The sequence below is a fragment of the Furipterus horrens genome, unplaced genomic scaffold (assembly GCF_987537825.1).
Source record: "Furipterus horrens unplaced genomic scaffold, mFurHor1.1.pri manual_scaffold_4, whole genome shotgun sequence".
Classification (NCBI taxonomy): domain Eukaryota; kingdom Metazoa; phylum Chordata; class Mammalia; order Chiroptera; family Furipteridae; genus Furipterus; species Furipterus horrens.
The window spans coordinates 1,804,603-1,826,104 of record NW_028327174.1 but is presented as its reverse complement, the minus strand read 5'-3'; the positions used below and the strand labels follow the sequence as shown (position 1 = coordinate 1,826,104).

The 21,502-nt window shown below is 66.6% G+C and overlaps 1 protein-coding gene across 5 annotated transcripts in view; it reads left to right on the top strand.

The window, feature by feature from the left end:
- Nucleotides 1-16,197, top strand: part of GRAMD4 (GRAM domain containing 4) — a 54,207-nt gene extending 38,010 nt beyond the window's left edge. For 3 of the 5 annotated variants that reach the window (XM_090272249.1, XM_090272251.1, XM_090272254.1), the window contains exons 4-19: nt 2,061-2,181; nt 4,860-4,921; nt 6,796-6,973; nt 7,462-7,487; nt 7,917-8,008; nt 8,504-8,595; nt 9,371-9,419; nt 10,427-10,498; nt 10,895-10,938; nt 11,009-11,118; nt 11,843-12,000; nt 13,384-13,528; nt 14,189-14,282; nt 14,857-14,941; nt 15,514-15,582; nt 15,981-16,197. In XM_090272249.1, the coding sequence (XP_090128375.1) occupies nt 2,061-2,181; nt 4,860-4,921; nt 6,796-6,973; nt 7,462-7,487; nt 7,917-8,008; nt 8,504-8,595; nt 9,371-9,419; nt 10,427-10,498; nt 10,895-10,938; nt 11,009-11,118; nt 11,843-12,000; nt 13,384-13,528; nt 14,189-14,282; nt 14,857-14,941; nt 15,514-15,582; nt 15,981-16,085 (1,502 nt within the window). In that variant the 3' untranslated portion in view covers nt 16,086-16,197. The remainder of the gene's footprint in view (nt 1-2,060; nt 2,182-4,859; nt 4,922-6,795; nt 6,974-7,461; nt 7,488-7,916; nt 8,009-8,503; nt 8,596-9,370; nt 9,420-10,426; nt 10,499-10,894; nt 10,939-11,008; nt 11,119-11,842; nt 12,001-13,383; nt 13,529-14,188; nt 14,283-14,856; nt 14,942-15,513; nt 15,583-15,980) is intronic. The other 2 variants (XM_090272250.1, XM_090272252.1) reach the window with 2 other exon arrangements.
- The last annotated feature ends 5,305 nt before the right edge of the window (nt 16,198-21,502 follow it).

Below are 21,502 nucleotides of genomic sequence, written 5' to 3'. Positions count from 1 at the left end.
GCAGCCCTCTCTCTGCAAGGTTGGGGGGCTGGGGCCCAGCTCCTCGTAGCCTGGAGCGGGGACCCCTGTGCGCTGGCACCGGCCTCCCGGGCTGTTCTTCACTGTGCCCGGCAGAGGCTGGGCCCTGCGTCTGAGTCTCACTCGGTGGCCCCAAGGCCCTACACAGAGGCCACGCCTCCTTTCTGATCTCCCCTTTGTGCAGCCCCGAGCGCTGCTGGTTTTGGGTCCCCGGGGGGCACCAAGGTCACTGGGTTGGGCGGCCTCAGTCCTCAGGACACTTGGCCGTGTGAGGGCTACGCTATTCCACCCCAGGACCGAGGGGGTCTCTGGAGGACACCGTGGCTAACGGGAGCCAGGTGGGACGGCTGTCCATGGCAGCAGGTGGCACCCCCCGAACCCCGCCCCTTGTAGGGAGGGTCTTCTCCAGGGGACGGAGGGAGCTGGGACGTGGACGCCTGGAGCCGGGTGGAGCCGGCAGGCAAGGGGAGGCCGCGAATGCTCCAAACACTGCGGGGACGTCTGGCACCACGCCGGTCTGGACGTTTTTCCCTGGTTCATGATGAAATCCAGTCAGTCACGGACTCCCCCGATGGGAGGTGGGGCCCGGGCTGTGCAGGAGCCTGCCCTTCCGCCTGCGGCGCCCGCCCAGCCCAGGGTCTTCTGACCACAGGCCCCTCGGCGCTGTCAGACAAGGTCCCGCCACCGCTGGCGCGCGGCTGCTTCTGCCGCTGGCCTTGGCCTGAGGGTCATGGCCTTGGCCTTGGCTCTGTTGCCAGGTCTGGTGAGGCGGCCAGGCCAGGAAGAGAAGCCACTGGGTGGCCCTGAGCACCTTGCTGTCCTGCCCAGGCCAGTGGGGTGTTGCCGTGACCCACGCCTCACTGGGCCCAGCCCTCCCCCGATTTTGGTGAATGAACCGGTCACACTTCTGGGTCTCGGGACTGCCTTTTGGGACCCAAGAAAACATGGCCTTTCCTGTGGGATTTCCACTCACAGGGTCTCAGTCCGTTCGCCTTGCGATCAGGTGGGCTGTGTGTGACCCATCGCCGGACCGTGGCCACTGCTGGCCACCCGCAGTCGACCTCAGGGTAGGAGCTGCACTTTGGTGGCCGCTCACCACGCTGGACCCTGCGCTGCCCAGTCAACCAGCCGCAGTCCCGGCCGGGCGGGTGGTGACCCTGAACCCGGGCTGCCGCCCTCCCGGGCATGGCCGGCTGCAGGCTCTGGGAGCGTCTGTCCCTCGACTCTTCCAGCCTCCGAGGACAGTCTCTCTCTGCTCTCTGTGACCCCTCACTCCCCTTTGTGAATTCACGTGACCCAGATGTCCCAGGAGGCTCTTCTGGCTTTAACTTCATCACCTTGGCTAAGGCCCGGGTCCATGTCAGGTCACCCAGTCGCAGGGACCCAGCCGCGGACGGCTTCAGGGCCGCCGCTCAGCTCCCCACTTACTCCAGTTAACATGACAGCCACGTGGTGTGTGTCCGTCCTTCCCGCATCAGCCGGCGCCAGGCCCTGCCCCGGCCTCCAGGGCTCTGCACGTCCCCGTGCTGCCTGGGACGCCCACCCCAGCCTCGGGGCCTGTGCACGGCTCTCCCCGCTGCCCGCCCAGGCTCTTCCCCAGGGACCCCTGCCTTGTGCTCACACCGCTCGGCCCTCAGCTCGGGTCCTGCCTTCTTGGCGAGACTTTGCACGAGCCCCGTGCTCCTGCCCCGCTGGCCCGAGGCCACCAGCACCCCACCAGCACCCCAGCTGGCGGAGCTGCTGCCTGCCCGCCCCTCCCAGGGCCACGCCCGGGGACCCGTCCTCTGGGGGCCCGGCCTGTCGGTGGGGTGGCTGAGATGCGGGCCGCGTGTCTGTGCTGCACCCCCCTTTGCCCCCACGTGTGAGAGGAGCCTCCATTAATATCCCTCCTGTGAGGGTCCCCTCAGAAGAGCAGGACCGCTGCCACCCCCCACCCGGCAGAAAGACCCCTGCGTGCCCACAAACTACGCCTTCCCGCAGCACCTGTGCGGTTGGCGGGGTGGGGGGTGCAGGCGGTCACCTGGCGGTTCCCTCCCCCGCAGAGGAGGAGCTCCGGAAGCTGCGGGAGGAAACCAACTCCGAGATGCTGCGGCAGGAGCTGGACCGGGAGCGGCAGCGGCGGATCGAGCTGGAGCAGAAGGTTCAGGAAGTGCTGAAGGCCAGGTGGGGAGGTGCCCAGGGCCGTGGGGGAGGGGCGGGGCCATGGGGAGGTGCCCACGGCCGTGGGGGAGATGCGGGCTGTGTTCCGAGCCCACCGGCCTGGCTCGCGTCTCCTGGTGTGTCGCGGTGCTGTCACCCCCCCCCAAGACCTTGCTTATTTTGGGACACGTGTGCATTTATACACGGCTCTCCCGGGTGGCCACGCTTCCTCAGGGGTGTGCCTGCTCCCCGTAGAGGGTCTGTGTCCTCTGTTTCCTACCCCAGCCTCACTCTGGGGCCTCATCTTCCCTTTCACCAAAGCCCCTGGTTGTGCGGCTCTCGGTCAGTTCTGAGGACACAGAGGGACGGTCTGTCGTGGGTCGGTGTGGGGACCGGCTGGGGGTACAGGAAAGGAACATGCAGGCCAGGGCGGAGGGACCTGAGGGTCCCAGGACCACCGAAGGCACTGCCCCGCTGGACGTGGGGCGGGGTTTAGGACCTTGTAGCAACAGCCCTGAGAGGAGCGGAGCAGAGAGAAGCGGGTTTGCAGGGGAGTGACCTCCCCTTTTCTTGTCATCCTGGTGCCGTCTGGGGTGGCTGTGGGCTGTCCAGGGGGTGAACGTGGATGGACCCCTTGCACAGGCGCGTGCGCCCACACACTGCAGGACGGGATCAGGGTGATTATGTTCATACGAGCCTCTGCTTCGGTTTGTACGAAAATTCCCCGAAAGCCCCGTTTCAGCCTCCTCGTTAAGGCCAGGGCCACCTCCGGTTCCGGGTCCCAGAGCTGCAGAGGAACGATGGGTTCCGGGTTCCTGACCTGCCCCTGGGGTCAGCCCCATTTTGCCCACCTCCGGGCTTTCCTCCTGGGGCCCCCCGCCATGGCCGTGTTGGGGGCCGCTGTCCTCTGCTACACCCGCACCTGGTGTTGTGGCTGAGGCCGGGGCCCCACGTGGGGATGAAACAGACCCCGGTGACCGTCCAGTGCCCCCAGCCCGGGGAGGATCATTGGCAGAGGGGCCCTGGCCCGGACCCTGCAGAGTCCGCCCTGTGGCCTCAGGTCGCGGCGGGTCGGCGGAAGTCAGGCCGATTCCACCCCAGGCTCGTTGGGCGGGTCCCTGTCAGCGCACGCTGTTCAGAAAACCTCAAGGAATCCCGTCGTGGGGCCACAGGGCCCCTTCTGACCGCGGCCCGTCCCTCCCAGGCCCGGCGCCCGTAGGTGTGGCTGTGGTTAGGCTGGAGCACCCTGTCCCACCGAGGCCTGTCCTCCTCTTCCAAACCGCCCTGCCGGAGCCTGGTGCGCCCCATCCCCCATGCCCAGTGCCCAAGGTGAGGGAGGCGAGCCCCTGCCCCCGGAGCAGCCCTCCCTGAAGGCAGCTCTGAGTACCCGTGGTTCCCAGCAGGCCAGGGAGCCGAAAGAGCGCACACAGTGACTTTCACCACTGTCCCCGCGCAGACAGACGGGAGCGAGCGCGGCGCCCAGGGAAGCCCCCGCCCCCGCCGACCACTGAGACGCGGCTCAGACACGGTCCGGCCTCAGGGCGCACACCTGGGCCGCCATGGCTCTGCGGGGGGCCTGTCAGTCCGTGCCTCCTGGGTGCACTGCCTCATCCAGGACCCTGGCCCGCTTGGGGAGCATCCAGGGCCCGGCGCCTCGATGCCTGCCCAGTCACAGAGGGTCCCAGAGGGTCCCGCCCCGGGCTCCCCTCTGTTCCTGCTGAGTCCCCTGTCGTCAGTGGCTGCGGGTGCGGACTTCACTCAGCCACCAGCTCCTGGGAGGGGTGGTGTGCAGGCCGGGCTCCTCACGGGCCGGGGACCGCCTCCGTCCGTCTGTCCTCCGCCCCAGCTGGTCCTCTGTGCTCCATGTGCCAGGTTGCGGTTTGGGGCTACAGTCCTACAGACCCGCTCAGCTCACAGATGTTGGGGTGAATCACCTGTGTGAACAAAGTTGCAGCTGCACCTCCTCTGCACTGAAGCCAAGGATGTGCATGGGCGGAGGGTCCCCTGGCCCTCGTGTCCCTGTCCCAGAGGCCCCCGGTACTGCCAGGCCCCGCCGAGGTTTGCCTGGAGCGATGCCTTTCCCATGTCCTGGGGTCTCTGGCAGTCTGGGGTGCTGGGGCCCGAGAAGCAGTAGCTCAGACCAGTGCAGAGCGAGGCAGGCCAGGTGGGTGGGTGCTGATATCGCCCGGGGGTGGGGGCCAGGTCTGTAGCTGCAAGTCTGGCCGATAGGGTCTGGCAACTCCGGGTGAGGGCTCCCGGGCCACCGAGGTCAGCTGTGGCTGAGGTGCGGGGCCAGGAGACCAGGTGGGTGACTGGCATGGGCTGAGCTGGGATTGGGGCACCACCGGCTGGGACAGGGGGTCACCCAGCCTGTGTGCTTGCCTGGTGCATGATAATTACGTGCGTTAGGTAGCTTTTCATGAGCAGGCCAATTAGCGACATAGAGCTGTGTGTTCTGAGCTTAATGGTAAAGAAAGAAGCAAGTGTGTGAAGATTAATAGGGAAGGGAAGAGTTGTATGTTAATGAGGTACACGTTTACTCGGTCGTTAAGAAACAAGGAGTCTCTTACGATGCAGTGAGGGTCCCCGAGGGAGCCCCCTTGCGGCGCGGAGCGCCGTCCTCTGTGCGCTAGAACACAGCCTAGGCATGCCGTGCTCCGAGCTAACGGAGGTCTCGCTCCCCCTCTTCTCCCCTCTTCAAGAACCGAGGAGCAGCCGGCGCAGCAGCCTCCGAAAAGCCAGGCCCAGCTGACTAACGGTGCAGGTAGGCCCCCCGGCTGGGTGGCGGTGGGTGCCAGTCCTGTTCTGGGCATGCGTGCTTGTCGCCCGTGCCGCCTCCCATGGGGACGGGGTCAGTGGCCTGTGAACCGTGAGGCGTCCTAGCGAGCGCAGGTCATTCAGTGACCGTGCAGTTGTCTCTCTCAGGCGTACGGCACAGTGTGTGTGAGCCCTTCCTGCCACCTGGCTGCGTGGCCACTGTCCTGGCAGCCACTCCCAGGGGCTGGCTGTCCCGGGCGTGAGTGAGCAGCAGGCGGCCGTGGCTGGCATGTGGTCCTGTGCCCCCCGTCAGGACTCGGAGCCCTCTTCCCTGTGCCTTTCTTCCTGCCGCAGCTCACCCCACAAACCCTGAATTATCCTCCCGGGGACGGCATGGCTGGGCGCCGGGTTTCCCTCTGGCTGTCAAGGGGCCTGAGCTGATCTGTGGTGGCCCTGCCTCCTCATGCTTGGACCCAGGACCTACCCCCGCAGGCTGACCGCTCATGGGAAGCCCCCTGCCTGTGCCGTGGAGCTCAGAGTTACCCCGGCAGGGCCTTAGGTCTAAGCCCTGTCCAGGATCAAGGTGGGGGAGCTGAGGCCCAGAGGAACGGCCTCCTCCAGGGGCAGCTGCCCGATCAGGACGGGGCTGGGGCCAGAGCTGGGTCCTGCCTCCCGCTGCCCAGTTCAGGGCCTGCCCTGCTCACCTTCCGGCCAGAAGCTGGCGTGGGCTCCCCTGCTGGGGGCCCCACCGCCATGGCCCAGGTTGCTAGCCAGGAAAAGCACTGGAGACCCCGAGAACCACCACTGTGCACCAAGATAAGGAGTCTCCTGTGTGCATGGCCCATGTAAGGTGTAAGATCCCAGTTCTATGGGTTCTTGCAGCTCTGGCCCCCCATCCAGGGCCCAGCCTGAAGCCAAGTCCATGTGGGAGCCGTGGTCACTGGAGGGGGCGGGAGCTGGAGGGAAGGTGGAACCCCACCAAGGGCTGGGACAGGTGTCTGTTGGGGGGGGGGGGGCGTTCCTGCAGCCAGGGCTCAGGACCCCCGAAACCCATCGGCCCAGCAGGCCTGACCTGCACCCAGGGGCGGCAGACTACAGCCGTCTGCTTTCACAGTTTGAATGTCTTTACATTTTTTTGGTGGTTGGAAAAAAAACGTTTCACGGCATGTGAACGTTACGTGCATTTCAAACTTTAGTGTCCACTCTACGCGTGGTCCACAGCTGCTTTTGAGAACAAAGCAGCTAAAATCCTGTCCCGCGAGGACCGCCAGGCCCTCACCCCCTGCTCTGAGCCCAGGTGGCCTCCGTGCAGGAGCCGCAGTGGCCCTGGCCCTTGGCCTGCTGCTCGGGGCCACCCCTGCCTGTTCCCTGGGACGGTGGCGGGCAGTGCCCCCTGCGGGCGGCTCTGAGACCTGCAACCGGGGGCAGCCGGAAAGGGCTCCCGCTCTGCGGGACCCATCGGGGCTTGTCCTGGTTGGCTGGGTCTGTGATGTGGGTGGTGGTCTCAGTCCTTGGCTGTGGGTGAGCAGAGGTCGCTTCACTCATGGGGGGCCCCATAGGACAGCCCCCGACATCCGCCCCCTGGCTGGGGCACCGGGCCCTGGAGAGTGAGCCCACCCAGCTGCTGCCCAGACAGGGCAGTGTGCCCAGTGGGAGCGGGGCAGGCTGTGGCAGACCCCCGGGGGCCACGCTGCCTGGACGGCGGGCCCGACGAGCGGGGGAAGGTCGGGGTGCGGCACACAGGGGCCCCACCGGGGCTGGCATGTGCCTTGTGGCGGAAGTGGGTCTGGCTCCGTTTTCGGGAGCCAGGCCCTTTACAGCCTGGCATGAGCCTGCACCCCCGGTCGGGGCTTCCTTGCGCCCCTGCCTGCCCTTCCGCAGGCCCCTTGGCCCTGTGCCCTCAGCAGCCCCCACCTGTGCCCGCAGACCGGCGGGGCCAGGGGCTCTGCGCCCGCCTGCAGAAGTGGCTGTATGAGAAGTTCGGGGAGTACGTGGAGGACTTCCGGTTCCAGCCCGAGGAGAGTGCCGTGGAGACAGAGGAGCCCCTCAGTGCCCGCAGGTGGGGCCCGTGGGGCGGGGCGGCCCCCAGGTGCCAGGCCAGCTCTCGGGGCAGCCCGTGGCAGTGGGCCCCCCGGCCCGGCTACACCAGCCTCCCGGGACCGGCCTCCTGCAGCCGACACTCACAGGCCGCCCAGGCTTCAGGGTGGCGGCCGCGACGCTGTGCCCTCGGCCCCATGGTCTCCCTCGTGCTTTGGGACAGACACAGGGACAGTGGGCTCACGGCCAGGTGCTGCTGTAGGTCCCGGCGCTGCCCGGGTGCCCGACGGTCAGGTTCCTGGGGAACGTGGGCAGGAGATGAGGGACAATTCCGCAGGCAGGCCCCTCCCACATGGGGGCGGCAGCGAGGTGTGTCCTGGTGCGTGGCCCCTGCAGGCCTGGGTCACATGCTCCCCAGGTGCCAGGAGAGCCCTGCAGACTCGGGGGGTGGGGGGGGTGCCCATCACAGGGGAGTCCGCGCTGGAGCTCACCTCTCCCCCTGTCTTCCAGGTTAACGGAGAACATGCGGCGGCTCAGTAAGTACCGGCTGGTGGGGGCTGAGCTCTGCTGGGTGTGGGGCCGGCGGAGGGGCTCTCTGATCTTCCTGGGAAGGAGGCCTTGGCACCCTGCCTCCTTCCTAAAGCTGCTGCAGTATGTCCCGGGCCCACTCCATCTGTCTGTCCCTCAGGCATGGAGGGCCCCTGGAAAAGGGGGGCTTTCCCAGACACCTGCCAGGCCCAGGGTGCAGACCAGCTCCCACGCCCCCTTGTTCTATCTGCGGGCCCAGCCATGCGGGTGGGGCAGACAGCCGGCTTTGCCCCATGGGGACACGAGGCAGCGCTGGCCCCGGGCCCAGGCACACAGGAGGCTGCTGTTTGCTTTGCTCGTCTGCTCCCCCTGGGCTGCCGTGGCCAGCCTGGCCTCCCAGGGGCGCTGCCTGACCGTGCCCATGGCTCTGTCCCCAGAGCGCGGCGCCCGGCCTGTCACCAGCTTCGTGAAGAACCTGTCCGCCTTATCCGACTGGTACTCTGTCTACACGTCCGCCATCGCCTTCACGGTGAGTGCGCAGTGGGGCGGCGGGCGGCACAGGGGCCCCGGCTTCCCCGCCGCTGCTGTGGGAGTGCTGGGGGGGGCGGTGCCGGCGAAGGCCACCCTGCAGCCTGCGTGACCGAGGCCCTGGGGCAGCGTTCTTGCAAGGACCTCTGGCCAAGCTCTGGTCTGCTTTCCCAGGCGGGCAGAGGAGACAGCGCAGAGGCTTGTCTGCCCCGTGGGACCAGGGGTGCCTCCTGCCGGGTACCACACAGTGACCTGGGGCCAGGCTGGTCCATGGGCCCACCCAGCGTGGAGGGGAGGGGCTGCTTTGGGGAAAACGGCCGCCCTGCCTGAACTGTGCGGTGGCCGTATGTCTGCCTCTGACGGGGCCGGTACCTCCGGCGGTGGCCCCCCCGCAGGCCTGCAGCCCACTGGGGCCCGAGCGCTGTCTGTCTGGCAGGGGCGGGCTGGGGGGCAGCGGGTCCCTGACCATCTGCCCCCCGGCCCCCTCCTGCCGCAGGTCTACATGAATGCCGTGTGGCACGGCTGGGCCATCCCCATGTTCTTGTTCCTGGCAATCCTGAGGCTGTCCCTCAACTACCTCATAGCCAGGTGGGTGAGCTGCCCCGCGGTGTGCGTGGCTGTGCCCTCTCCCCGCGTCACACAGGCGCTGCCTCGTGCGCCGGAGTTCAGGGTTAGTCCTTGGCTAGGCGCCGACGCCCCAGGGTCACACCCGCCCCTCCTTTGTTGGCCTTGTTTTGCCATGAAAGCTCCCCTGAAAGCTCAGGAAAGATGAGGGGCGGGCGGACGGAGCTGGGAAGGCTGTGCGCCCCGGGTGGTCCTTGCCGGTGTCTGTCGGACAGGAGCTGGGTCAGAGTGGGCTCCTGGCCCCGTGCTGCCGCAGCCGTGGGGGCTCCGTAGGGAAGCCAGTGCCCTGTGCGAGCCCCGTGTCCCCAGGCCACTGGGTGTGTCCCCAGTGCGTGTCCACAGTGGCCTGGCCCTTCAGCCCGCAGTTCCACACTCTGGTTCTCCGGGCGCCCGCTCGCGTGGGTTCTCCGGCCCCCCCGAAACTATGTCTGTAGCAGAGGAAACACTTGAGTGTGTCCGGGAGTTGGCAGGGCCGCCGTGCCCCGACGGGGCTCCTCAGCCGAAGGGCACGCCCCCATCCCCTCCCTGGCTTTGAAAGGCCTCTTGTCCCGTCGCCTCTGGGGGCTTTTAAGTGTGTCCCCACAAAGAGGGCCCCTGGGGGAGGAGCTGGTGAGGGCCCCCTGAATCCTCTGCACCAAGCAGGGCCCTGGTGGTCTTCCGAAGCCCCGTGTGCCCGCCCCCCAGGGCGCTGCTCCCACGGGCGCCCTGGGCGGGGTTTGACGGCTCTGCTGTTTGCCAGGGGCTGGAGGATACAGTGGAGCATCGTGCCGGAAGTGTCCGAAGTGGTGGTAAGTCCCAGGAGGTCTCCTCCGGCTCCACTGGGTCCTCCGCAGGTCCCCGAGGCCTCCAGGTGCGGCTGTCGGGAGTCCCGCCTGCCCAGGAGAGGCCAGGGGAGGCGGCCAACCAGCTTTCCCCCGCCCGGGGCCCCGGCAGCTGCTCCCTGACCCCTTGACAGCTGGCGCCCCCAGGCACCCCCGGCCCAGGCTCAGCCGCCCTGCCCCAGCCTGCCCTCCTGAGCCTTCCACGCAGGACTGGGGTGCGCTGGAGGGACGTGGACAGCGGGAGGTAGACCAGTGCTGCGCCGAGCGGGGTGTGCTCGGACGGCGCCCGCCCCGGCCCGCTGCCCGACCCTGTAACGGGAGAGTTCCCGGGGCGCAGCCGCTGCGGGGCTGAGCCGGCCGAGTTCACGGGCTGGGGCGGAGCCGCTCCCGTTGGCCCTCCAGCCCCTATTCAGGAAATGTTTGCTGATCCCGCTCTAGAGGGGACTCTGGTCCCCGGGGCAGCACCACCGGGTGTGGGCAGGAGGGAGCGCTCAGTGCCTCTGTGGGCCTTGTCAGACGTGTGAGCACCTACTGTGTGCGGCGTGGAGCGCACAGTCGGGGTGCTGAGTGGGACCCTACCCAGGGCTCAGAGGGGATGTCCGGGGGCAGGCAGGGCCAGCCCTGGCCCCCCTTTGCCTCCGTTTTCCTGCCTGGAAAGCAACGTGGGGCACCTGCATGGCCTCGGCTGCCCCTTTGAGGGTGAGCTGCTGCTGCTGCTACCAGAGCCCCAGCCCCGCAGTGATGGGGGGCCCACTGCCCGCCCGCCCCCCTCTCAGGGGGCACAGGGTGTCCTCCAGAACAGCTGCCCCATGTGGCCGCCTTGGGCTGCGTCCACGGGGGTGTCCGTCCCTCTGGCCCTATGGGGGCAGCCAAGTGGCCAGACCCCCGGGCTGGGAGGCCGCCGTGGCGTTTTGTCGGTGACTTTTCTGAACTGTTAAATTTCAGTGGCCATTCTCTTTCCCCTTTGACTGAAGGAGCCTCCGAAGGAGGACCTGACCGTGTCCGAGAAGTTCCAGCTGGTACTGGATGTCGCCCAGAAGGCCCAGGTACTGCCGGGCTCCTGCCTGGTCCCGGGGGCCCCAGGACCGCGTCTCCAGGCCTGGCCTGTCTGCCTTCAGCTGACCTGTGGTCCCTCACTCACACCCGAGACGGCCCCGAGGGGTGGCTGTGTCCCCCCTGTTGGGTCGGAGCCCTCCCGGCCAGGGCCCAGCCAGCTCGCGGGGGGGTCATAAGACTGCGTCCGACATCATGACCGCGTTAACCCACGATCAGAGCGGACCCCGCGCCCTGTGCTCAGCCTGGAGCGGAGGGGCAGGACCGGGGGCGTGTGGCGCCTGCCTGTGGTCTCTCGGGGGCTGCCCGTGAACCCGGGTGCTCCCGGCGCTGCTGTGAGGGCTGATGGCCCCGGGGTCTGGACTAAGCTCAGCGGCTTCTCCACACAGAACCTCTTTGGCAAGATGGCTGACATCCTGGAAAAGATCAAGAAGTAAGTCTCCGCCCCGCCCCCTGCGTCTGGGGTGCGGCTTCGCACCCACTGAGCCCCGTCTCCCTTGCAGCCTGTTCATGTGGGTGCAGCCGGAGATCACGCAGAAGCTGTACGTCGCTCTGTGGGCCGCCTTCCTGGCTTCCTGCTTCTTCCCCTGCCGCCTGCTGGGGCTCGGCATGGGTGAGCAGACGGGCGCTCTCAGGGTCCCTCGGGAGCGGCAGGGCCTCTGCTTCCCTCCGGGACCCGGCGCAGCGCCGCATCGCCAAGAAGGGGTCCCGCCGCCGGCTCCCATGGCCAGGGGCTTCTCAGAGCGCTCAAGTTTGGGAGAAGGGTGCTCACCTGAGGCCGGGAGACCTGGCAGGGCCGGGTGTCAGCGGGGTCAGCAGGTGGAGATGGCGCCTCAAGGCCGCGGTCCTGGCTTCAGGCCCCCAACCCACGCAGCCCCACTCCCCCAGGCCAGACCCAGAGCCCCGCCCACTGTGGGCCATGCAGCCCGGGGGCTCGCCGTCTGGGTGCTGCCCCTACGTCCACAGACGCAAAGCGTCCTCGGGCGGGGGCTGTGTGGTCTCGTTCCTCTGGGACCTGGGCGGGCACTGCAGCGCTCTGACCTCGGGGTGTCCATGGCCCTGGGGGCTGTCCCCTCCGCATTGGAGGGCAGGCTGGGGACCTGTCCCCCAGAGTTCGCCTTCACGTCACCCTGGGGGGTGGTGACAGAAGCTCGTGGTATTGGAGGCGGTTTGTCCCCAGGACACTGCCGGGTCTGCGGAAACGCGCAGCTGGGGGTCACCGTGCCTTCTGGCTTCCCCCGCCCCACCCCACCAGGGCCCCCGTCCCAGGCCTAACGTGGGGTGAGGGGGGGTTGCCATGCCAAGCAGACAGGCACAGCGGGCCTGTGTCCCCCCAGGACTCTATGCTGGAATCAAGTTTTTCCTCATTGATTTTATCTTCAAACGTTGCCCGCGGCTGCGGGCCAAGTACGACACCCCGTACATCGTCTGGAGGAGCCTCCCCACCGACCCCCAGCTCAAGGAGCGCTCGAGCGCTGCCGCCACGGCCCGCAGGGTGAGTGCCGCCAGTGGGGCCCGGGGCCAAGAGTCACCCCTGCTCTGTCTCCACGCTTGACCACGGGGCCCTGGAAACAGCGCAGTTGCTCCTGTGACTTGGCTCTGCCGTGTGAAAGGGCCAGCCAGCCCTGGGTGGGCACGGCTGCTGATGAAGGCCCCTCCTGTCTGGTCCCAGGAAGACCCTCCCACAGACTCACTGGGCCGCAGGATGTTGGTCATGGTCACAGAGAGCCTGGGCACCTCGGGAGGAGGGAGCCCTGGCAGTGGCCTCTCTGGCTGGGTGCCGGGTCCCGCTGGCCCCAGCTCTGAGGCTCGGGCGGCAAGGCCAAGCAGCATCTGAGATGGGCCCACCTTATACTCACAGGCTGGTACTAGCTCCACCTTTCATTCATCGGACACTGTCCCAAACCAGCCTAGGTACTGCCCTCAGGGTCTCAGACAAGCAGGGAACTTCTGGGCCTAGTAGAACTCCCCGGGAGGTCTAGGAGGGCTTCCTGGAGGAGGTGACATCAGATTGCAGTCTTGTGTGTGTGCGCTCTGAGGAGAGGGTGTTCAGTGGCCTATTGCCACTTCTGTCAGTGGGAGGGAAGCTCTGGGTCAAGGGTGGGTCACGCTCCCCAGTTCTGGGACAATGAAACCCGTAGGGAGCCTGGATTCACCAGCGGGGTGTGCAGTGGGCACGTGTGACGCAGAGGACAGGCTCTGGGCACTCGGACGGAGGTGGACCCGAGGCAGGAGGCACAGAGGCCGGCAGCCTGGCTCCCCAGCAGCATGGGAGGAGCCCTCGGCGGCCTGGACAGGGCCTGCTAGGGCGGGAGGCCACCCCGCACGGCCCGGGTCTGTGCTTGCCGCTTGCTGAGCCCGTGTATCGGTGACCTCGTGTCATGTGCACCCTGGTTTCCCTTTTGTCGCGGCCCCACGCGCCTGCCGTCTCCCTCCTGGCCAGCCGTCAGGGCACGGAAAGGTAGGGCGCTGTGCGGTGCCCGCTGCGCCTGCTGGGACCTGGTGCTGTGTGCTTCTGTGCTGTGACTTTCTAGCTCTGGTGGCCTGTCCCGTGACGAGTTCTGATTCTGAAATGTCGCCGGAGCTGCCTTGGTGCTGAGCACCCGCAGCTCGGGACGGCGTGTGCCGGGGTGCAGGCTTAGTGCGGCGTTTCGGGTGGGGGGAGTCACCACTGTAGTGGGGCTTCTTGCCCAGCAGGAGGGGCTCCTGGGATGGGGAGCACTAACTGGGACCTACGGGGGTGCCTGTGTCCCACACCTGGGCACACATGCCTTTTTGCTCGTCTGCGTTTGCTGTTGGCGTGAGGGGGCCTGGTGTGTCCCGACCCCTGTCCCTCTCCGCGCCGGCGTGGCTGACGGGGCCGGGGCGCTGTTGGCAGCTGCAGACGGCCTCCTCGCGCAGCTACGTGTCCAGTGCGCCTGCCGGCCTGAGCAGGGACGAGGACACCGGCCGCTTCCACGGCACCAAGAAGGGCAATTTCCACGAGGTGTTTAACCTGCCGGAGAACGAGCGCCCGCTGGCAGGTATGTGTGCCGTGAGCCCCTGGCGAGCGTGTCCGGGGGGGATGACCCCAGCCCGGTGTGGGGTTGATGGGGGGCTGCCACCTTGTTTCCAGACTTTCCTGGGATGGCCCGGCAGAGAGGGTCCTGCAGTGAGTGGCTGCCCGGCGCGTCCCAGGCAGAGTCCCACGGAGCCGGCGCCCCGCGCCCACCCAGCCCGGCACCGCGGACCTGCCTGTGGCCTCACGGCGGGGCCCCGGTCCCTGTCCACCTCGCAGAAAGGCCCTCCCTGCAGAACCCCTGAACAGACGGTTGTCAGTGGCGGGGCCCGGAGGGTTCTGGCGTCTGGAGTGCTTTTCCAGCCGCGCAGACAAAACCTTGGAGAGTTTGTTTTGACCTTTGAACCCTTGTCCCGCCGGCCTAGAACGTGGACATCCCGAGAGTCTGATTTCTTTTCCTTCGCCGTTTAATTAGGGTCCTTTTCCTTAAAAACCAAACCGAACAAAAACCCCGCACATTCCCGTGGAAAAGGACTCCCGAGGCCACTCCATTCTCCACGCGCCTCTGTCCGCTCCTTGTGGCCTTGACCTGGGGGGGGCGCGGGCAGGTTGGTGCGTCTCTGGGCAGCTGTCGCGGGCGGCTCCAGCGGGGAGACCACAAACCGCGGTGGCTTTGTCCCCTCAGTGTGTGAGAGCGGCTGGCGCTGCTGCCTGATAAACCGCGACCGCAAGATGCCCACGGACTACATCAGGAACGGCGCGCTGTACGTGACGGAGAAGTGAGTGAGGCGCGGGGCCGGCGGGGCGCTGCGGAGGGGTCGGGCTGCAGGCGGGTCCGTGTCCCTCTCCTTTTGGGGCCTGGCAGCCTGAAGGCAGCTTTGCCTTTTTTCTCCTGGCACCAGACTGTGCAAACACCTTATCCCCAGGGCTGCTGCCCATGGGGGGCCAGGGAGCCAGTCCACGGGCAGGGCTGTCTCAGCCTTGGGGGTCCCCGGCCAACTGTCCTCACCCTCACAGCGGCAGCCAAGGGCCCAGGCGCCCCTCTCCACCCCCGGCTGAAGGAACTGGCCAAGGAGACCCTGCTGGGCCTCAGGGATGCGCCTGCACGTTGTTTGTTGGGCGTCCCAGGACTGGCATCTTGGGAACGTTTTCTGGTTCAGTGCAGAGCTGTGGGTTTTAATCCTGAAAAGCTATAAAGCTCTTTCTAAAAGTGAAATCTTTTGTAAGAGGCCAGGGCACCTGGCAGGCAGAGGCGCTCTGTCCGGGGTCCCCTTCATCCCCTGGGGCCGGGGTGGCCGGCTGGGCGGCCCTTGGGGTTCAGTGGCTGGTTTCTGCTCTGCCCGCCCCCGGCAGCTACTTGTGCTTCGAGAGCTCCAAGTCCGGCTCTTCCAAGAGGAACAAAGTCATCAAGCTGGCGGACATCACGGACATCCAGAAGGTGTGTGCTCCGGCCCGGCTTCCCTCTTCTTTCCAGTGTCTGAGGGAGAGCCGCCGCGGGGCACGGGCTGGCGGGGTTTTCTTGGGACTTGGAAACGTTTCCAAGGAGGGCAGGTGCCACCCGGAGACCTCAGCGGGCAGGGCTTCAGCTCGCGTGGGCCGCCCCTTCCCGGCCTCCGGGCACAGCCCCCCAGCTCTCGCCCGAGCGTCTGTGCACCGGGCCCCACCGCCCCCGCGCCCTGGGGGCCAGCGCCCAGCGTCCTCTGCAGACAGGACAGGACAGCGTGGCGAGGTGGGCCCACGGGGCAGGCCCTGCGCCCTCTGACCCTGGTCCCTGAGACCCCCCACCTCAGGGCAGGTGCAGGGAGTGCACAGACCCGTCCCCACTTGCGCTTTGTCCAGCCAGGTGCCCGTGTGTGGTCCCCTGGAGCAGGCGGGCACACTTGGGGGGGCTGGGACCACCTGCCCCCCGTCACAGTCAGTCCATGGCCCCTGTGAGTCTTGTCGTCTTTGGGCCCATGGAGAATGCCCTGGGGTAGGGGGCCTGTGGTGATGACCTGCTCTTGTCCCCAGTACAAGGTCCTGTCTGTCCTCCCGGGGTCGGGCATGGGCATCGCCGTGTCTACGCCGTCCACCCAGAAAGTAAGTGCGGGGCGGGCGGTGGCCCAGGAGTGTGGCCAGTGTCCCCACGGCTGCTCAGAGCCGCTGACCCCCGGGGCTCCCACTGGGGGAAGGGCCCCGGAGCCCCCTCCCCCTCCCTCTCCCTCATGGCCACCAGAGCCTCCTGCTGCATCGAGCTTGGGGCCCGGAGGCCGCGGCCTGAGGGGACAACCCTGCACCGTGTCTCAGGGAGGGGACAGCGCTGGGCCCTCCCTGCCTCTGGCCTCTGGGTGGGAGGGGCTGTCTGTCCTGGACCACCCAGACCCCACGTGGCCTCACGTGGCCCCAGGGCTGCAGGGCCAGTCGTGGCCTGAGGGAGGGAGGTCTTGCCCTGCGCCAGCCCGGCCGCGTGTGCTCAGGGACAGCGCTTTCTCCGCCAGCCGCTGGTGTTCGGCGCCATGGTGCACAGGGACGAGGCCTTCGAGACCATTTTCAGCCAGTACATGAAGGTCACGGCGGCCGCAGCGTCCGGCAGCGACAGCTAGTGCTGTCTCCCGGGCACGGAGGGGCGCCTTTGCACAGTTTGGGGAAGAAATGACGTCCTCGTGATCTTTCGCAATAACCCCTCGGCCTGCGGTTTCTGTCGCGCTGGCCTGCGTTTCCTTGCACGGGGCTTGGATCGCACGGACGGGGCAGGCCCGCCTGCGGGAGGCACGCCCCAGACTGTGGACACGGAGCAGGCTCCTCGAGGCCACCAGGAAGGATGACACGCAGGATGCACACTGTCCCAGCCGCCACCAGGCACAGCTGCTGCTCCTCTGTTCCCGACTGGGCAGAGACCCGGCAGCGGCCGCGCAGCCCGGCTCCCGGCGCCTGATGCTCTTCCACACCAAAGCCATAGCTGGAGGCCGTCAGTGACGAGGGACACTGGCCCTTAGCGCGCCTGGTCAGCGCCAGTAGGACTTGCTCCTCCTTCAGCGGGACCTTTGCTGCGTGTCCTCAGAGCACACTGGGCTGGGCTCTGCCCCGCCTCTGGGGGGACCAAGGGCTGGTGGGGGCCCTCAGGCCTCAGGCCGGGGCCTGGCCCACCGTCCCTCCAGGCCACCGGCTGTCTTGACCTGACAGGCCGGCCAGGGGCCTGCGATCGGCCTCTGATGGGGATGCGGAGCGGCTGTGGCTGGAAGCACATTTTTAATGCTTGCTCTTTGGAAAGACCCAGGGAGTGTCCAGCAGGCCTCGGTGAGAGTCGCTGCCGGTGGCCGGGCCTCCGGGGCTGGGGTGGGGCCTGGGAGGGGTGTCCAGGGCCTTGCTGTGCAGGGGTGCTGGGAGGACGTGTGGGGAGGGGCCAGGAGCAGAGCCTGCAGGTGTGGGCCGGGCAGCCGCGTGGTCCGCCCGAGTCCCTGCCCCCGCCCGCCCTCCCAGCTGGCCTGGCCCCCCGCCCGGGAAGCCACTCTGGTGGAGGGGGCCGGGCTCGACCTGTTCCCGGACGGCCTGAAGCCTCGCTCGATGTCACGACAGCCGCGGCCGCTGCAGAACCTGGGCTCGTGGGTCGGCGCGCACTCCAGCACGGGTCGCTCCCGCGCCACGGCCAGTCCTGAGTCCCTGGGGGTCACTGAGATTGTGGTCTTTTGAAGTAACAGATTATATTTTTTACAGAAAGTGAGCTGTTTTTCTTATTTTTGTATCATTTTTCAGGCATAATTTTTACCTTCGCTCCAGTCCTCATTTGCTGGTTTGGGGGGGAGGTGGCACCCCTTCACAGTGGGGGTGCAGGACCACATGCTGGGCCTGGGGAGCGCTGGGGGGGCATGCCCACCAGCCAGATCAAGCACACACCCCGCCCCAGTTGGTGACGTCCAAGGGGACCGCAGCCGCCCCGCGCCCCGTGCCCCTGGCCTCCACTTCCACGGGGTTCTGCAGGGCAGCCTCTCAGAAATGAAGGCAGAACCCACTCCAAGCCTTGGCTTTGGCTCCTGTGCTCCACGCAGGTGGGCCAGTTCGTGTGGGTCCCATAGAGGCCTTGGGTGCACCCAGGGGACACACCCCAGAGGGACCCCGCACCTTACTGTCCAAAGCAAGGCATGGTGGGCCCTGAACCGCCCCCGGCCCGGCCCGTGGGGCACCGGCCACCATGGGGTCAGCCTGTGTTTGTCAGCAAAGCTGGGACTTCAGCCCACGCTCCGCGGGAGGCCGCCACAGTGAACAGGACTCCTCGTCTTCAGCGAGCGGCGGCCCAGTTGGAGTCCCTTCTGAGGAGAAGGGAGATGAAAACTCACCACGCACAGGGTGTGGCCGCCCGGCCGGCCTCGGAGGGCGGGGGTGCTGGTGTGCAGGACGGGCCCTGGGGCTGCGCAGAGGGGCCGCGGAGTGGCCGGAAGAGCCAGACCCGTGAGCGCTCTGGGCTCCCGTGGAGAGCACCCGTAGTTTTACTGACCTGCGTAAGGCCTGGGCAGGCGCACCCTTAACTTCCACGGCTGATCACTGAACTGGAATGAATGTCCGCTTTACGCCTGGGGCTCGGGTCTGTCCGGGACCGCGAGTCAGTTCCCGGGGCCGCGTGAGCAGCAGAGGGTCGCACTGTGGGAAGAGCCGATGAAACCCCCCCGTGACGTTTCTAGAAGAAAACCTTTGTTTAAAGGAAAAGTCTTGTATAAATTACAATTTTTATTTAAATAACCCTGAAATGCGTTGTGCTAAGGCGGGGCCCCTGCACTGTGGGCAGCGGGAGAGGGACGGCTGGGGCCCCTGCAGCCGCCCGACTGGTGGGCTGTGGGGGTTTTGGCCTGAGGCCACCTGGGTAAGGGCCGAGGGGTGAGCTGCGCCCTGCGAGTGGGCCGCGGGGGGCCGTGTCCAGCAGGAGGCCCGGAGCCAGGTTCCAGAAGAGCAGAGGCTGGTGGCGGAGGTGACTCACAGAGGGGCAGCCAGGGCCTGGCACTGGGCGGCAGCAGGTGGGTGCTGTCACCCCGAGGGTGCGGGGGGAGGCAGACCTGGGGAGACGCAGCACACTGAGTTTGGGGTGCAGGTCCTAGCCCCACCCCCACCCAGAGGGGCCATCCCTGGGGGCCGGGCCTCACTGGGACCAGGCGCTGCCTGCAGCCGTCCCCTCGCGGTCTGTGGCAGAGGGACCCCAGTGGCACTTGTGCCTCAGCTGGTCCAGAGACCGACACTGGATGCAGGAACCTGCCCAGCGCTAGCCTGCTGGGGTCTCAGGCTGACCGCACTGGGCACACCCAAGGGCGCCCCAAGCCCCAGGAGGTGGCTGCCAGCTGAGGTTGCTCAGAGATCGGACCAGGGCTGGAGGGAGGCGGGGTTCAGTGGGCTCTCTCTGCTCTTGGGGTGTGTGCTGCATGCAGCCCATCTGTCATGGCGCGGTCCTGGGGCCTGTGACCCACACACAGTCCTGGGAACATGATGAGCTTTCTCGGGAGCACCTGCTGTCCTCCCCGGGTGACTCCTGACAAGACCCCCGGACTGTGATTTTCTAGCCAGACTGGACTTCCTGACCTCCCATCCCCCGCAGCTTCCGCTCACCACCACCCCACCCCTCGTGGCTGCAGGTCCCCACCCGCCCCTCCCCAACACCAGTCCCTCCACTTGGCCTTTCGTCGGCCGCAGACACAGACCCTCCTCACACGGGGGACACCCGCTCCCTGGAGGGAGCCCTGGGTGTGGGAGGGTCCGTGCAGGCCTGGTTCACGTGTTTGCTACCGGATCTAACAACAAAGCAGCACGTGGGGGCCTGACCCCGTTTTGAAAACATGATGCCCCATCTCAGTGTGAGCGGTGCCCTCCGCTGGCCTGTGCCCTCTGGCGCGTGCATCTGACCGATGGTGCGAAAGCCGCGCGTGTTCAGGAGAAGCCATTATCCAAAACTTGAATTTCTGCCTTCTCCCAGGGTAGCAGGCTGGGCAGGACGCTGCGGTGCCCGGCCGCGGCTGCAAGGCGGTTCTGCCCGGCTTTGCTCTGTCTGAGCAAGCGCGAGGTGGGCAGGCCGCGCTGTGGGGCCCACAGGCGGGTGCGGGGGATGCGCGGCCGACCGCGGGTGTTTTCACCCGATGTGGCTTTGTCGGGATGAGGCCTCGTGCCTGCTGAGGCCCCTGTGCATTCTCAGGGGACGTTTCCTGGCTTTTCCTGGCACCTCTGGGGGAGGGAAAAGGTTCCTTGGCCCATGTAGTTCTTGGGGACATGGAGCCCCCATGAGAAGCCGTCACTCTGGCTGAACATCAGAATAAAGATCACTCGGTGGGGGCGGGGCATCTGGGGGACTTGGGGACAGAAAGAAACACAGAGGGACATGATTTACTGAAAATATTTTGTTCTCGGATCGGGGTTCTCTTCATATATACTGTTTTATTTTATAACAGTCAAATTCTGCCTGAAGTAACTTTATTTTTGTCCTTTCAAACATATCAGAGCAAATGGCCAATTTCTAATCTTGAAACCAGCAAGATTAGAGAGGAAGTGAAGCCCCCTTTGCACCCACACTTCCCAGGTCCCCGAGGCTGTAGGAAGGACAGCGCGTGACAGGCATGCCCATGGCGGCCCTGCCTGGTGACGACGGTCAGCAGGACCAGGCCGGAGTGTGACCGCTGCCCCTGCCAGCCCCCGAGGATGTCATGACGCGACGGACCCCCCTCAAGGCTGCTGTTCTCACTGTCAGCTGTCAGTTCTGTTTCTTTTCCCTTAAAATCCCCGCGTTCAGAGGCAGTGGTTGCTCCCCCGCGAGTCTTTGTGGATGTCCGGCTCCTGCACGGGGGACGCCTGACAGGTACTTCTGTCCTGGTGTGGGCTACTGGCGAGCTCTTGGGGTATTCAGTCACACCAGCCCCCTCGAAAGTTCCAGGTTTGCGATGTGGACGTGAGGGGTAACCACCACCAAGGCCACTCGGGAACCACATGGCGATGCGGTCTCGCTGGCCCGGACCTTTCTGGAACCGGCAGTGGGCCGCAGGGCAGACGCGTGTGCAGGAGCCATTCCCCAGGGACCGAAGGAATGATGGTGGCCCAGGGTGACGTGTGAGTAGGAGTCCACAGGGCGGTGGGAGCCGTGGTGGCCTGGCCAGGGCCGCTGTGCAGACCCTCGGGAGCGCTCCGCATCGGGGGCGGCCGCTGAGCCGTCGGAGCTGCCCGCCCGCGTCCTTGGTTTCTTCCCGGCCAGGAGCAAACACGAGTAGCGCTGGCCAGGATCTGTTTCCTTCTTCATACCCAGACTTCACCCGCCGTCAGTCACCACACCATTCAGAGGGCACGACCCCTCAGTCACGTCTGCTTAAAACGGACACAATCACTGGAAGCTGCTCTCGTCTGACCCGGGTGGAATGAATGATATAACAGGAAATTTCACAGGGACTTCAAAATATAAGTCACTGCAAGTGACTAAAACCACACATGATGTCTGTCCAACACTGCGATCACCGACGGAGCCTAGAGAGCCGGCCAGGCCCCCGGGCGTGAGCATGCACACAGCTGTCTCCGGGGACAGCCTGGCCTTCCCTCTGTCACAAACCAAAGCTCAGCCGCACCTCCCTGCGCTTCAGACAGAGCCTGTTTGCGCCAGCCCCCGCTGTGCCTGAGCCACGTCCGAGCCCCGAGGCCACCGTGCAGACAGGTGACGCTCAGGGTCGGGGCCGCGGCCGGCAGCAAACTGAAGGAGCAGCAGTGAAGGCTCCTGCCTCTCCTGGGCGGGCAGGGCGCAGCTGTCAACAGATACGCAGAAATGAACGGGGAGGTAACAGAAGAACGGGGATGGCCGTGCGGGCACACTGGGGGCCTCTGCCAGAGGGACCGGGAGCGGGGGGGCCCTGCCCCCAGGTGGGTCGGAACCTAACAGCGCGCACAAAGCGCAGGTCTCGCCTGCCGCTGCTGCCGGCCCCGCCAAGCCCAGCGCCCGTCTGCTTTGTGCAGCTGTAACGCACGGGGGTGCTGTCAACAGCCACCTGCCCGGTGGCCCTGCGGCCCCAGC